This window comes from Oncorhynchus keta, chromosome 37 (assembly GCF_023373465.1).
Source record: "Oncorhynchus keta strain PuntledgeMale-10-30-2019 chromosome 37, Oket_V2, whole genome shotgun sequence".
NCBI classification, from domain to species: domain Eukaryota; kingdom Metazoa; phylum Chordata; class Actinopteri; order Salmoniformes; family Salmonidae; genus Oncorhynchus; species Oncorhynchus keta.
In genome coordinates, this window is record NC_068457.1 from 21,340,107 (window position 1) to 21,355,314 (window position 15,208).

Below are 15,208 nucleotides of genomic sequence, written 5' to 3' on the forward strand. Positions count from 1 at the left end.
CCAATTAAGGTGCAACCAGCCTCCTGTGCAATACTCTACAGTATATAAGGGAGTCTTTCACATGACACGTAAGAGACCAACAAAATATTGACATTGACAGGAATTAGCGATGTCTCCAAAAGTGATGTCAACAAATGACATGAGATGGAGATGGAATCAGAGATGGGTGTATGGAGAGATGAAGAAAGAGGAGGGAGGTAAAGAGAGATGGAAAGACGAAGAGAGAAATGAAATACCCCAAAAGATACATGAGACGCGAGAGAGAAACGGGGATAAGGATGGATGGATAGAAGGGGAGTCAGAAAGAGAGGGGCAGGCCCCAGTCCTTCCTGTCTGGTGTGTCTCTCTGATCCTGAGGCCACAAAAATAGCAACAGGAGCACTGCCAGCGGAAACCGTTATTAAGTCATTCAAGACCTCTCTCCCTCCCTCCCTCCCTCCCTCCCTCCCTCCCTCCCTCCCTCCCTCCCTCTTTCTTTCTTTCTTTCCCTCCCTCCCTCCCTCTCTCTTTCCCTCCCTCCGTCCCTCCCTCCCCTCCCTCCCTCCCTCCCTCTTTCTTTCCCTCCCTCCCTCCCTCTCTCTTTCCCTCCCTCCCTCCCTCCCTCCCTCTTTCTTTCCCTCCCTCCCTCTCTCTTTCCCTCCCTCCCTCCCTCCCTCCCTCCCTCTTTCTTTCCCTCCCTCCCTCTCTCTTTCCCTCCCTCCCTCCCTCCCTCCCTCCCTCCCTCCCTCCCTCTTTCTTTCTTTCTTTCCCTCCCTCCCTCCCTCTCTCTTTCCCTCCCTCCCTCCCTCCCTCCCTCCCTCCCTCCCTCCCTCCCTCTTTCTTTCCCTCCCTCCCTCCCTCTCTCTTTTCCCTCCCTCCCTCCCTCCCTCCCTCCCTCCCTCCCTCCCTCCCTCCCTCCCTCTTTCTTTCCCTCCCTCCCTCCCTCTCTCTTTCCCTCCCTCCCTCCCTCCCTCCCTCCCTCCCTCTTTCTTTCCCTCCCTCCCTCCCTCTCTTTCCCTCCCTCCCTCCCTCCCTCCCTCCCTTTTCTTTCCCTCCCTCCCTCCCTCCCTCTTTCTCTCTCTCTTTCCCTCCTACTTCTCTTTTCATATCTGTGAAAATCTGAGGCAGCTGGGGCCATGGGCTGGGTGTGTGTATGTGTGTGTGTGTGTGTGTGTGTGTGTGTGTGTGTGTGTGTGTGTGTCCAGTCTGGTTGTCAGTATGTGGCGTGCCAACCAGAGTGGGTTGGCATGCAGTCAGTGTGGGGTCTGTCCTGAGGCTATGGGCTTTGTGTGTGTCAGTGAGTGGGTGGGTGGGTATGTGTGTAGGAGTGTGTTCTCTCCATCCAGTGTGTGCCAGCTGAGGCCACCTGACCGATTCCATTCGTCCCATCTGTCCAAATGTAATCTTGGACACCCAGAAATAAAACACTTGCGTCAGATGCTCTAATTAAGTTCTGGGGGGGATACGTGTTAGAAAATGAACTAACGAGACTAGAGAAGTCTCCACCCCCAAGACGGAAACTCTCAGTCACCTTCGGGCCTATCAGCCAAATGTCCCCTCCCATTCCAAAATTACATTTGAAAGATGTGAGCACCTGCGAAATCGGGATTTGTCCAAATGATGAGTCTGTTGGCAGATACCTGTTATGTTAGAACAAGAGACGGTGATAGAGAGCAAGAGAGAGAGTAAAATCATGATTCATTTTTCAGTCTCTGTGTGTGTGTGTGTGTGTGTGTGTGTGTGTGTGTGTGTGTGTGTGTGTGTGTGTGTGTGTGTGTGTGTGTGTGTGTGTGTGTGTGTGTGTGTGTGTGTGTGTGTGTGTGTGTGTGTGTGTGTGTGTGTGTGTGTGTGTGTGTGCGTGCGCGCGTGTATGTGTGTGTGTAAAGCTTACCGTATGCGTGTAGGCGAGTGACTATGCATATGTCTACATGTGTGTGGGAATGCAGTAAAAATGAATGAACCGCAGCAGCAGCAGCCCCGGATACACAGACCCGCCTCCAGCCACCCACCCAGCCATGTGTGACTCCTGCCCCAGATCAGAGCTCCGAAGCCTGGGGAGGGGAGCCAAGAAAGGAGGGGGTCTTGGCACTGGGCCTAGGCCTCAGTGTTTTGTTCTTGGGGGAGCTGGCTGCACTTAAAAAGGCCATTGACGTCTTGGCTGCTGTGTGCAATTTGCTTCCCCTCTCTGTCTGCAGAGTATGTGGGACACACACACACACACACACACACACACACATACATACACGTACACACTCTTGTCTGCGAGTCTGCAGGGGATCACTGGCATTTATTGGACCACAGGGAAAAGAACCGGCTGCCTAAGAGTACACACACACACAACCCCCCTTCCTACGCCCCCTCACTAGGCTAATCACTTCCTCTCCTCTCTGTCTCCATCTGACCATCTCTCTCCATCCTTCTCTTATTTATTCCCTCTTCCTCTCCCTTCATCTCTCCTCCACTCTTCCCACTCACTCCATCTCTCTCTTTATCTTTCTATCCATCATCATGTCCTGGATCTTTTACTATTTACTATTTAGTAAATGATGGTGTCGTGAGTGAAGGTGTAGTGCGTGAAGGTGTAGTGAGTGAAGGTGTAATGAGTAAAGGTGTAATGAGTAAAGGTGTAGTGAGTAAAGGTGTAATGAGTAAAGGTGTAATGAGTGAAGGTGTAATGAGTAAAGGTGTAATGAGTAAAGGTGTAATGAGTGAAGGTGTAATGAGTAAAGGTGTAATGAGTAAAGGTGTAATGAGTAAAGGTGTAATGAGTAAAGGTGTAGTGAGTAAAGGTGTAGTGAGTAAAGGTGTAATGAGTAAAGGTGTAGTGAGTAAAGGTGTAGTGAGTAAAGGTGTAATGAGTAAAGGTGTAGTGAGTAAAGGTGTAGTGAGTAAAGGTGTAATGAGTAAAGGTGTAGTGAGTAAAGGTGTAATGAGTAAAGGTGTAATGAGTGAAGGTGTAGTGAGTAAAGGTGTAATGAGTAAAGGTGTAGTGAGTAAAGGTGTAATGAGTGATGTAGTGAGTAAAGGTGTAATGAGTAAAGGTGTAGTGAGTAAAGGTGTAGTGAGTAAAGGTGTAGTGAGTGATGTAGTGAGTAAAGATGTAATGAGTAAAGGTGTAGTGAGTAAAGGTGTAATGAGTAAAGGTGTAATGAGTAAAGGTGTAGTGAGTAAAGATGTCATGAGTAAAGGTGTAATGAGTAAAGGTGTAATGAGTAAAGGTGTAATGAGTAAAGGTGTAGTGAGTGAAGGTGTAGTGAGTAAAGATGTAGTGGGTAAAGGTGTAGTGAGTAAAGGTGTAGTGAGTAAAGATGTAGTGAGTAAAGGTGTAGTGGGTAAAGGTGTAGTGAGTAAAGGTGTAGTGAGTAAAGGTGTAGTGAGTAAAGATGTAGTGGGTAAAGGTGTAGTGAGTAAAGATGTAGTGAGTAAAGGTGTAGTGAGTAAAGATGTAGTGATTAAAGGTGTAGTGAGTAAAGATGTAGTGAGTAAAGGTGTAGTGAGTAAAGATGTAGTGAGTAAAGGTGTAGTGAGTAAAGATGTAGTGAGTAAAGGTGTAGTGAGTAAAGATGTAGTGATTAAAGGTGTAGTGAGTAAAGATGTAGTGAGTAAAGGTGTAGTGAGTAAAGATGTAGTGGGTAAAGGTGTAGTGAGTAAAGGTGTAGTGAGTAAAGGTGTAGTGAGTAAAGGTGTAGTGAGTAAAGATGTAGTGGGTAAAGGTGTAGTGAGTAAAGATGTAGTGAGTAAAGGTGTAGTGAGTAAAGATGTAGTGAGTAAAGGTGTAGTGAGTAAAGATGTAGTGAGTAAAGGTGTAGTGAGTAAAGGTGTAGTGAGTAAAGGTGTAGTGAGTAAAGGTGTAGTGAGTAAAGGTGTAGTGAGTAAAGGTGTAGTGAGTAAAGATGTAGTGGGTAAAGGTGTAGTGAGTAAAGGTGTAGTGAGTAAAGATGTAGTGAGTGAAAGTGTAGTGAGTAAAGGTGTAGTGAGTAAAGATGTAGTGGGTAAAGGTGTAGTGAGTAAAGGTGTAGTGAGTAAAGGTGTAGTGAGTAAAGATGTAGTGGGTAAAGGTGTAGTGAGTAAAGATGTAGTGAGTAAAGGTGTAGTGAGTAAAGATGTAGTGAGTAAAGGTGTAGTGAGTAAAGATGTAGTGAGTAAAGGTGTAGTGAGTAAAGGTGTAGTGAGTAAAGGTGTAGTGAGTAAAGGTGTAGTGAGTAAAGGTGTAGTGAGTAAAGATGTAGTGGGTAAAGGTGTAGTGAGTAAAGGTGTATTGAGTGAAGGTGTAGTGAGTAAAGGTGTAGTGAGTAAATATGTAGTGGGTAAAGGTGTAGTGAGTAAAGGTGTAGTGAGTAAAGATGTAGTGGGTAAAGGTGTAGTGAGTAAAGGTGTAGTGAGTAAAGATGTAGTGAGTGAAAGTGTAGTGAGTAAAGGTGTAGTGAGTAAAGATGTAGTGGGTAAAGGTGTAGTGAGTAAAGGTGTAGTGAGTAAAGGTGTAGTGAGTAAAGGTGTAGTGAGTAAATATGTAGTGGGTAAAGGTGTAGTGAGTAAAGGTGTAGTGAGTAAAGGTGTAGTGAGTAAAGGTGTAGTGAGTAAAGATGTAGTGAGTGAAAGTGTAGTGAGTAAAGGTGTAGTGAGTAAAGATGTAGTGGGTAAAGGTGTAGTGAGTAAAGGTGTAGTGAGTAAAGATGTAGTGGGTAAAGGTGTAGTGAGTAAAGGTGTAGTGAATGATGTAGTGGGTAAAGGTGTAGTGAGTAAAGGTGTAGTGAGTGATGTAGTGGGTAAAGGTGTAGTGAGTGATGTAGTGGGTAAAGGTGTAGTGAGTGAAGGTGTAGTGAGTAAAGGTGTAGTGAGTAAAGATGTAGTGGGTAAAGGTGTAGTGAGTAAAGGTGTAGTGAGTAAAGATGTAGTGAGTAAAGGTGTAGTGAGTAAAGGTGTAGTGAGTAAAGGTGTAGTGAGTAAAGGTGTAGTGAGTAAAGATGTAGTGGGTAAAGGTGTAGTGAGTAAAGGTGTAGTGAGTGAAGGTGTAGTGAGTAAAGGTGTAGTGAGTAAAGGTGTAGTGAGTAAAGGTGTAGTGAGTAAAGATGTAGTGGGTAAAGGTGTAGTGAGTAAAGGTGTAGTGAGTAAAGGTGTAGTGAGTAAAGGTGTAGTGAGTAAAGGTGTAGTGAGTAAAGGTGTAGTGAGTAAAGGTGTAGTGAGTAAAGATGTAGTGGGTAAAGGTGTAGTGAGTAAAGGTGTAGTGAGTGAAGGTGTAGTGAGTAAAGATGTAGTGGGTAAAGGTGTAGTGAGTAAAGGTGTAGTGAGTAAAGGTGTAGTGAGTAAAGGTATAGTGAGTGAAGGTATAATGAGTAAAGATGTAGTGGGTAAAGGTGTAGTGAGTAAAGGTGTAATGAATGAAGGTGTAGTGAGTAAAGGTGTAGTGAGTAAAGATGTAGTGGGTAAAGGTGTAGTGAGTAAAGGTGTAGTGAGTAAAGATGTAGTGAGTAAAGGTGTAGTGAGTAAAGGTGTAGTGAGTAAAGATGTAGTGGGTAAAGGTGTAGTGAGTAAAGGTGTAGTGAGTGAAGGTGTAATGAATGAAGGTGTAGTGAGTAAAGGTGTAGTGAGTAAAGATGTCGTGGGTAAAGGTGTAGTGAGTAAAGGTGTAGTGAGTAAAGGTGTAATGAATGAAGGTGTAGTGAGTAAAGGTGTAGTGAGTAAAGGTGTAATGAATGAAGGTGTAGTGAGTAAAGGTGTAGTGAGTAAAGGTATAGTGAGTGAAGGTATAATGAGTAAAGATGTAGTGGGTAAAGGTGTAGTGAGTAAAGGTGTAATGAATGAAGGTGTAGTGAGTAAAGGTGTAGTGAGTAAAGATGTAGTGGGTAAAGGTGTAGTGAGTAAAGGTGTAGTGAGTAAAGATGTAGTGAGTAAAGGTGTAGTGAGTAAAGGTGTAGTGAGTGAAGGTGTAGTGAGTAAAGATGTAGTGGGTAAAGGTGTAGTGAGTGATGTAGTGGGTAAAGGTGTAGTGAGTGAAGGTATAATGAGTAAAGATGTAGTGGGTAAAGGTGTAGTGAGTAAAGGTGTAATGAATGAAGGTGTAGTGAGTAAAGGTATAGTGAGTGAAGGTGTAGTGAGTGAAGATGTAGTGGGTAAAGTTGTAATGAGTAAAGGTGTAGTGAGTAAAGGTGTAGTGAGTAAAGGTGTAGTGAGTAAAGGTATAGTGAGTAAAGGTGTAATGAGTGAAGGTGTAGTGAGTAAAGGTATAGTGAGTGAAGGTGTAGTGAGTGAAGATGTAGTGGGTAAAGGTGTAGTGAGTGATGTAGTGGGTAAAGGTGTAATGAGTAAAGCTGTAGTGAGTGAAGGTGTTGAGAGTTTTACACACTCACATACAATTAATTCCCTCACATCTCTCTTCAATCACATCCAGTATAGACATCTGTAATGTTTCAGTTTCTACCTGTCAAGCAGATGCTGGAGTGAAACAACCTCCGGCGTGTGTGTGTGTGTGTGTGTGTGTGTGTGTGTGTGTGTGTGTGTGTGTGTGTGTGTGTGTGTGTGTGTGTGTGTGTGTGTGTGTGTGTGTGTGTGTGTGTGCGTGCGCGTGCGCGTGCGTGCGTGTGCGTGTGCGTGTGTGTGTGTGTGTGTGCGCGCGTGCGTGCGTGCGTGCGTGCGTGCGTGTGTGTGTGTGTGCGTGTGCGTGTGTGTGTGTGTGTGTGTGTGTAACCCTCTCTCAACGTGTGTGTCTATGGGTGGTGGAATAGGCAGAAGATATATTTCCATTCTAATGAAATGAATGAATAGAGTATCTGTTCTATTCTAATCTCTCAGACTCTAGGCAGATGCAGACATCTCCATCGTGGTCCTATGAGCAGTCCTACCCCTACCTGGGTCAGATAACCACGCCCACCGTCCACTCAACTACGCCCATCTCACCCAGCCGCTCCTCCCTCAGTGACCTGTCCAGCCGCCTCTCAGGTAACACAGAAACACTCATTCACCCACTGCCCGTAGTGTTCTCTTACAGTCATCGGTCTCTCTCATTCACTTCCTGCTTCCACTCTAACCTCTAACCCCTGACCTCTCCCCCTACAGGCCCTGACCTCACAGCCTTCAGCGACCCCCGTATGTCCCTGGATCGCCCGTTCTCCTCCCTGACCTCGCTCCCTGACAGCCGCTACCCTGACCCGCGCATGCACTACCCTACTGGGGCCTTCACATACACCCCTACCCCTGTATCCAACGGCGCCATTGGACTGACCATGGCAACCACCCCTGCTGGCCGTTACCACACCTACCTCCCCCCGCCCTACCCCACAAACGCCCCCCAGGGGCAAGGTGGACCGTTCCAGGCCGGTTCCTCTCCCTACCACCTGTATTATAGCACGGCCGCTGGGTCCTACCAATTCTCCATGATGGCGGGGGGAGGCGGGGAGCGGTCTCCTCCGAGGATATTCCCTCCCTGCACCAACGCATCCATAGGCTCCTCCCTCCTGCACCCGTCTCTGCCAAATCAGAGCGAAGGGGTGGGGGTGGAAGCGGAGGGAAGTCACAGTAGCTCCCCTACCAATATGGTACCCGAGGCTGTATGGCGGCCATATTGAGCACGGCAGCGGGGTTGACAAATGATTGACGGACTTGCTGGCTAATTGGAGTGGAGAAGGGGCTTTCACGGAGCGTTCCTATTGGATCATTAGAATGGTCAAGGAACACATTGAGGAAGGAACAGAAACAGGGTGCCATTTTACACCGAGGAGCATGCAGCAGCACTGAACTGAAAATAATTCAGCTTTGTTTTATAAAAGGATTGTTTGCCATGGTTATGACTGTTGTCGGTATTATGAATTACTCGTGGCCAAAAATACAATGGGTGATTTTTATGTGCCACAGGCACTCCCCTCCTATCCCACCTTCCCTTGTACCTCCTGCCCCTCTCCTCCCTTATCCCCCTCTCCCCTCGCTCAAAATGGAGAGAGTGCTGTTAATGTAAACTATGGTCAGCCAAGATCTGTGTCTGTTCTGTCATGTTTGTATTGGTTTATGGCCGTGATATTGTCTGCACTGATCTACAATCAGCACTGTTAGTCGATTCACAATGGTTAAGGGTAGGAATTTACAGGGAATGCTGTACCCAGTTCAGTGCTTATGGACATTGTACTGTCACACCAAACTGTAACAGGTCGTTTGCTTTATGATTCCTTAATTTATTCTCTTACAATACCTTTTTGGTTGTACGGTGTGTGCGTGCGTGGGTGCGTGCGTGGGTGCGTGCGTGCGTGCGTGCGTGTGTGTGAGTGAAGGAACAGATAAGGCCTACATTGCCACATGGTTCACCTCATAGTTGTAAATAGTCTTTAAATGTAAATGACGACATTGTCCATGTTTGATGACATCATTGCCTCCCACACAGGTATGTCACAGCAACATCAAATATGCCTTTTCTCACATTTTGTTTTACTTTATGAATATAAATATTGTTGTAAAGAAAATAAAACCAGTCTTTTTGTATTTTCTCGAAATCTCTCTCTCCCACAATCTGTCTCAATCTCTCCCTTTCCCTCTCTCGTATTGGGCTGAAGGGAAAGGGACTTGTTGGCACTGGAATCTGTGCCAACATTCTCTCCCCTCCTAAGCACACACACACAGCCTTATGCTATTCCTGACCCAGGAAGAATTTACTCAGGCAACCAGACAAGCACTGGCCTGCCCTCTCTGCCACTATACGTTTCTAGAAAGACAAACGCAACCTTCACTAAAATACACACTGATATGGGTGCGTAGACAGACACTCACAAAGACTTCTGAAATGTGCTGTAAATACACAAAGACATGGCCACCTTCTCTCTCTCTCTCTCTCTCTCTCTCTCTACCTCTCGCTCTTGCTCTCTCTCTACCTCTCTCTCTCTACCTCTCTTTCTCTACCTCTCTCTCTCTCTTGCTCTCTCTCTACCTCTCTCTTGCTCTCTCTCTACCGCTCTCTCTCTCTCTCTCTCTCCTCTCTCACTCTCTTTCTCTCTCTCTCTCTCTCTCTCTCTCTCTCTCTCTCTCTCTCTCTCTCTCTCTCTCTCTCTCTCTCTCTCTCTCTCTCTCTCCTCTCTCTACCTCTACCTACTCTCTCTCTCTCTCTCTCTCTCTCTCTCTCTCTCTCTCTCTCTCTCTCTCTCTCTCTCTCTCTCTACCTCTCTCTACCTATCTCTCCTATCTCTCTCTCTCTCTCTCTCTCTCTCTCTCTCTCTCTCTCTCTCTCTCTCTCTCTCTCTACCTCTCTCTACCTACCTATCTCTCTCTCTACCTCTCTCTCTCTCTCTCTCTCTCTCTCTCTCTCTCTCTCTCTCTCTACCTCTCTCTACCTACCTATCTCTCTCTCTACCTCTCTCTCTCTCGCTCTCTCTCTCGCGCTCTCTCTCTCTCTCAGGGCTAAATAACCCACAGACACACACACAAACAGCTAAATAAAGGCGAACCTGTCCAGACAGTGGGTACACAGAGCCTTCTCCAGGACTCAGGCCAAGGCCCATAAAACCACACAGTCTCCAGGAGAAGAGGGCAGTGGGGTGGGAGAGACACAGAAACACAATCTTTGATAATATAATACACCACTATTCACTGTCAGTCTATGATATAGCCTATGAAATTCTTTATCCAAAACCAAGGAGTTCATCTAGGTATTTATTATGTGTTCCAAGCAGGTTTCAAGCAGGTTTTAAAACCCATAACTCATGTGTTGCAACCTACCTATACACCAACTGAATCATCTACTTTGACATGTAACAAAGAATCCACAGACAAATAGGTCTATTCCTCATAACTTGGTTAGGGGAACCTTATCATAAATCAACATTCAATGAGAAAGCGTTGTGAATAGCGTCTCGTAATGAGGCCCACATACTTTGTGGTGGTCTTATGAGAAACAGGCCAAACTTGATCTAAGTATGGCTACCATGTCACGTTGATGTTCCTTTGAGGAAGTGTAGATCGATAATTCAATTGTAGTCGCAACTTTATCATCAGGGACGCATACTTTCCGTTGCTTTGTTTGAAGTTTCACCAGGGGTGTATTCAATCAGCCGATTCTGTGGCAACCCGTTTATTAAACGGAAGCAACGGAAATAAATTTGCTAAACGTTTTGAAACTGTTTAGACTAATGATTACACCCCTGGTTTGTTTGACAATGTTCGCACATGTCCAGCTCAGTGAAAACGACCTGTATACAATTACAGGTGCAATAAAGCCTTACACCCGCCTTATTCTAGTCCATGTTGACATAGGGTCATTTTTCCAATAGGCGTAGCCTACAAGCCAGAGGAACCGTTGAGGGGAACACCCACCGCCATCGGGAACGTGGGAAACGCATTAAACTAGTTTATCCCCGTTGATATTGGCAGCCTATGAGCGTGACATACTCAATCACAAGGAATAACCTGGAAAGTGTTAGCTTTGCTGTTAGTCATGGCAGGACCGAACACAGAAACAAACATATGTTGATGTCTGTGTGTTGAAGTTCAAGGCCCACAACAATCAATTACTCCTACTAACTTTTGAGACGGCAAAAGTACTGTCTTTCCACCCAAATGACAGCCCAAATAATCGATTCACAAATTTGCTAATCCCTGAAAACCGTTAGAATGACTGACGGACAGTTTAATTGAGTTCGGTTCAGCTATGAACGTGATTGATCACCAACAGTAATGATAAACGCTGAGAAATGATCGCTAACAAGAATTAACATACATACTATTAATCACTTTGACAAGAGGGAGAGAGGGGTCGAGGGGACCGCTGATTGTTGCTCGGACATAATGCAGATGATAAAATCTGAATGAAAACATGTATTGAAAATGACATACACATTATATTTTATGGATATATATTTTGTAATAATTAATTAAGCATAACAGGATATAGGATATAACTTCAATCTCTGAAGAAAAATAAATTATATTGATTTGTTTTCCCGGCAGATTTAGAGAATCAGTGGCTTTATGCGATGGCAAAATTGGTCTTGCAGTTATAATTCTAACCAGAAGATGACGCCAAAGCATCTCAATTGTTTGTTTGACTCGAAGCGCGCCGGCGTAACTTGAAACTCCTCCCCTGATATTTTTGCGGGACTCTGACGTTCCACTCACGTCGCGCGCTAAATTTGTTTTGTGTTTAAGTAAATTCTAGGAACAACAACACAGAGGCGTATCGGCCGCACACAACCATTTTAAACGGGTTTCTTCTTGTTGTTTTTGGACCAAACTTGTTTTTACATTATCCTTACAAAATGTCACAACAAGCTGGTTACTCACCTAGTTTCAAAAGACCAGCTGAAATCCTGCGAATGCGGAGGAAGAGAGCCCACAGCGAGGGTGTCAGTTCTGGCGGCCGAGGCGCTATTTCCAGCCCGTGTGAGGGTGCCTCTATATCCGCTGTTCGACCATTCTCCACAGGACCCCTGTTCGGCCAGGGTCGCTCTGGACGGGGAGTGAAGCGGAGAAACCCATTTGCTAGCATCGAGAACACCTTCAGCAGCCCAGCGAAGAAGAAAGTATTTATTTACTCTGATGACGACGCCGACTCGTCGGATTCTGTGAAGCCGGGCGGTTCTGCAGGAGTGGAGGGAGAGAAGTCAACAACAAGAACGCTGCCATTTAGTGAACGACTTCTCCAGGCAGAAGAACTAAGCAAAGACGTGCCCGGCAAGGTATGATAGTGGCACACGTTAATACAATATTAACGTGATAAACAATCTAGCTTTCTACTGTACCTAACGCTAGCAGACTTGTATTATTTTCCAGCAAACTACAGTATCTAGCCAACTGACACATGACATAGGTAACGTTAGTTAGTTAATGCAATGTTAGCCAGCTACTGTAGAGTTCACAGATAAAGCAATTTGACAAAGCATCGCACCTCATGGTGATTTCACACCGCTGTTTTTGTTCTGATCTTTCGCTCATTTCTCTCTAACAACAGAAACCAACTTCTCTGTCTGAAGACGACTCACTGTTTGAAGATGAGGATTTGTTCCACGAGAGAACACCCATACCGAAGGTGAGTTATATTCATTTCTCTATTATCTTACTCCTTATGGACATGTCTCCAACTCCATTCTTGGAGAGCTACCAAAAGCCTGTTACAATCATAGCTATCTACATTATAGATAGGCTGTGGAGTAGCTGGTGTGCAGGCTTTTATTCCATCACATTCAACTATTCATGGCTACAGACTAATGTTAGGGGTTGTTTTGGTATTTTGTGAGTCAACATTTTATCTTGTGTGGGTCAGAGTCCCCAGGCTGGTGCAGTAACCTCCATAGCAGCCCCTGCGTGTGTGGAGTACCCTGCAGACTGGAGCCTGAAGACGCGTCTCCTTTTCACCTCCCTGCTCCCCTTCTCCTGGGCTGTACAGCCCAGAGCTACAGAGGAGGCCCAGGGTCTTACCCAGCACTGTAGAGGACAGTACACCACTATACCACAGAGTATACAGGTACTGTTATACATGTTACACACAGACACACCAGTGGCAACCCCAAGGAAAAGGAGTACTGGTACCTGAGGAGCTTTACTAGCAACACAAATATATTGTCCTCAGTCTGTCTCTCACACTCTGATACTCACTTCTCTGTGTTCCTCCAGGACCCTCGGACATCTGCTGAGCTACGATGTGGGTTCCAGCAGTGTCTGCAGTTCTGGCAGCACCCGTCCCTGTCCTGGCTCTCTCTGTTCCCCCGGATAGGAGCAGAGAGAAGCTTCACTGGCAAGAACGTCCCCTGGGCCCAGGACATGGCACTTCAACAGAGCCTCATGAGTGAATGGTGAGTGGGCATCAGAGGGAGTGTGTTGTCTGTATTATTTCAAAAGCTTTAAATGACCTTAAATTCAACTCCTCTCTACCCTCTCTCTCTCCCTTGTCTCCCTCCCCCTCTTCTCTTTTCCACACACACACACACACACACACACACACACACACACACACACAGGTCAGTTAGTCTGTCCTCTCTGTACAGTCTATTGAAGGCCAGACTATGTCCATATTTCTATGTGTGTTCCTACCAGTTCACAGCTCTTTTCAGAGCCTCGGGACTGGCGGGGAACAGCAACATCACTGCACTACTCACCCCAACCACCAGGGGGCTCAGAGAGGCCATGAAGGCTGATGGTGAGCTACAAGATACAGTATATCCTTCAAGTTTATTATGTCATATGCACAGGATACACACATGATGTTTACAGTCCAATGAAACGCTGACCTGCAGGTTCCCTCTCAATAATGTGACAATAGTAAGAAGTAAACAATAAATTTAATAGAATAAACATTTAGCATTGGTATAAATACAGGAAGTCACTCAACAATATATAATGTAGAAGTTTGTTATTAAACATTTATATATGGATATTCTAATCTTGATAGTAAAACATTTTTTGTCAAATACCTGTGGTTGTAGGTATTGAGTTCACACTCCCCCAGCTGGAAGAGAGGAGGAAGAGCAAGGAGCAGGGATCAACTGCACACAACCAGGAGACAGATGGAGAGGAGGAGGAGGAGACACAGTCTGAAGCCAGTGACAAAGAAGACGATGATGATGATGACGATGGTGGGTTTTCCTGGCTGACGGAGATGGGAGTGCAGGATAAGATTAAGAAACCAGACAGCATCTCCATCAAACTGCACAAAGAGCGCAACTCGGTGTGTTTAGACCACAAACCAGAGTCTGTAGTCTGTGTGTCGGGAACGCACACCTTCACTCTCATCAACTTCCTCATCAACTGTAAGAGCCTGGTGGCAGGGGCTGGATCACAGGCAGGCCTGCCCCCCACCCTACTTGCCCCTACAGCCTTCAGAGGAGCTACGCTACACTCACTCAAGGTGAGACACACACTGCTGCAGACTGGAACCGTCTGAGGAGCCTTACCTCCCACATTTCAATTTTCAATTTATGAATGGAAATAACAAAAACTAGAAATGGAAAGTTTCAGAAAAAACTTGTGTGTAATTGTCAGGCGCGTAGCGTGAACGTGAAGACCCAGGTGCGTGCTGGGTACCAGGACGTGTGCAGTCTAGAGGTGACGGGACCCATAATGCCTCATTCTCTCCACGCCCTGACCCGCATGCTTCGGCCTGCTCAGAGAGGAGGGTTCAGCACCGCACTCTACACACACGAACCCACCGCTGTCCTCAACACACACACCACCACCAGGGAACAGGTCAGTCACACACACACCACCACCATGGAACAGGTCAGTCACACACACACACACACACACACACCACCACCAGGGAACAGGTCAGTCACACACACACACACAGCTCAACTGTTATCCAAGTCACGACACCACTGTAACGGACTGGTATAAAGCCTCATCATTTGATCTCCGCAATTCAAAGTTAAATCATAATAAAAAATCCTTTGTACTTGTTTGTATATATCCTTCTCTTCCTCCCTCCCACAGGCTGAGCAGGCTGTAGAGCTGGATGGATGTGGTCTTCATCCCAGCACCATCCAGCAGCTCCACCGGCCCTCTACCTTGGGGAAGTCTCCCCTCAGACAGCTCCATTTGAACAACTACTCTTACACATGGAAGTCCTGAGAGCAACTCACCCTGCCAGGCTGGGTCCCAAATTGCACCCTTTTCTCTTTATAGTGAAATGCTTTTGACCAGAGCCCAATAAAGTAGAGCGCTATATTGGAAATGGGTGCCATTTGGGACACAACCTAGGGCCAACATGCCTTTAGTGGACCGTACCATTCCTACACTGCTGTATACTTACTGTCCATATTTGTCTGAATAGCCTGTCCACAAACTCCAGGTATGCTGGCAATTGTAGTTTTACTAACCCCATGTCCTCTGTACTACAACCCAATGACTGATGGGATTTTTTTTTTTTAACATTTATTTGACCTTTATTTAACTAGGCAGGTCAGTTAAGAACAAATTATTATTTTCAATGATGGCCTAGGAACAGTGGGTTTAACTGCCTTGTTCAGGGGCAGAACGCCAGATTTGATTTTACCTTGTCAGCTCAGGGATTCGATCATGCAACCTGCCGCCCCGCGAAATGGACTTCTTGTACATGTAACATTCCTGGATTTGCCATAATGAGATGGATTTGGCTAAAACAGACTTGTTGTTGATTTTAGACCCTAAGATGTTTTTGTCTTTAACCATTTTTTTAAATGTCTGTTTTTAAGAGCTTTTATTTCAACATAATTGTTCAACATATAGTATCTCTACTGGTGACATTTTATTGGATTAAATTCATTTGTCACATGATTTTTCTGCT

At 45.6% G+C, this 15,208-nt stretch overlaps 3 protein-coding genes across 54 annotated transcripts in view; all 3 read left to right on the forward strand.

The window, feature by feature from the left end:
- The window catches only part of LOC118379083 (runt-related transcription factor 1-like), a 56,142-nt gene extending 47,686 nt beyond the window's left edge, over positions 1 to 8,456 (forward strand). For 2 of the 3 annotated variants that reach the window (XM_052499673.1, XM_052499672.1), the window contains exon 6: positions 1 to 417. This exon is cut by the window's left edge and continues 838 nt beyond it. Coding sequence is in view for 1 of the 3 variants with exons in the window: in XM_052499674.1 (XP_052355634.1) it covers positions 6,769 to 6,915; positions 7,033 to 7,541 (656 nt within the window). In the remaining 2 variants the exon portion in view is untranslated. Of the gene's footprint in view, positions 418 to 6,768; positions 6,916 to 7,032 lie in introns of those variants that run through there. The other variant, XM_052499674.1, reaches the window with a different exon arrangement.
- Positions 1,130 to 6,464, forward strand: LOC127916738 (uncharacterized). 50 transcript variants are annotated; one of them, XM_052499592.1, is made up of 8 exons: positions 1,130 to 2,903; positions 2,934 to 3,407; positions 3,438 to 3,497; positions 3,543 to 3,587; positions 3,693 to 4,988; positions 5,034 to 5,078; positions 5,679 to 6,170; positions 6,216 to 6,464. In XM_052499592.1, exons 1-8 carry the CDS (start codon positions 2,579 to 2,581, stop codon positions 6,380 to 6,382), a joined length of 2,904 nt encoding a protein of 967 aa, XP_052355552.1. In that variant the 5' UTR covers positions 1,130 to 2,578; the 3' UTR covers positions 6,383 to 6,464. The 50 variants fall into 50 exon arrangements, with proteins under 50 accessions (XP_052355552.1, XP_052355574.1, XP_052355559.1 ...); XM_052499614.1 differs by having other exon boundaries at positions 4,038 to 4,988; XM_052499599.1 differs by having other exon boundaries at positions 3,543 to 3,557.
- A 2,611-nt stretch (positions 8,457 to 11,067) lies between the features above and the next one.
- Positions 11,068 to 15,198, forward strand: LOC118379082 (protein downstream neighbor of son homolog). The gene is made up of 8 exons (XM_035766092.2): positions 11,068 to 11,627; positions 11,900 to 11,977; positions 12,212 to 12,412; positions 12,562 to 12,740; positions 12,906 to 13,084; positions 13,371 to 13,792; positions 13,927 to 14,130; positions 14,377 to 15,198. The coding sequence occupies exons 1-8, from the start codon at positions 11,208 to 11,210 to the stop codon at positions 14,512 to 14,514; spliced, it is 1,821 nt and encodes a 606-aa protein (XP_035621985.1). The 5' UTR covers positions 11,068 to 11,207; the 3' UTR covers positions 14,515 to 15,198.
- The last annotated feature ends 10 nt before the right edge of the window (positions 15,199 to 15,208 follow it).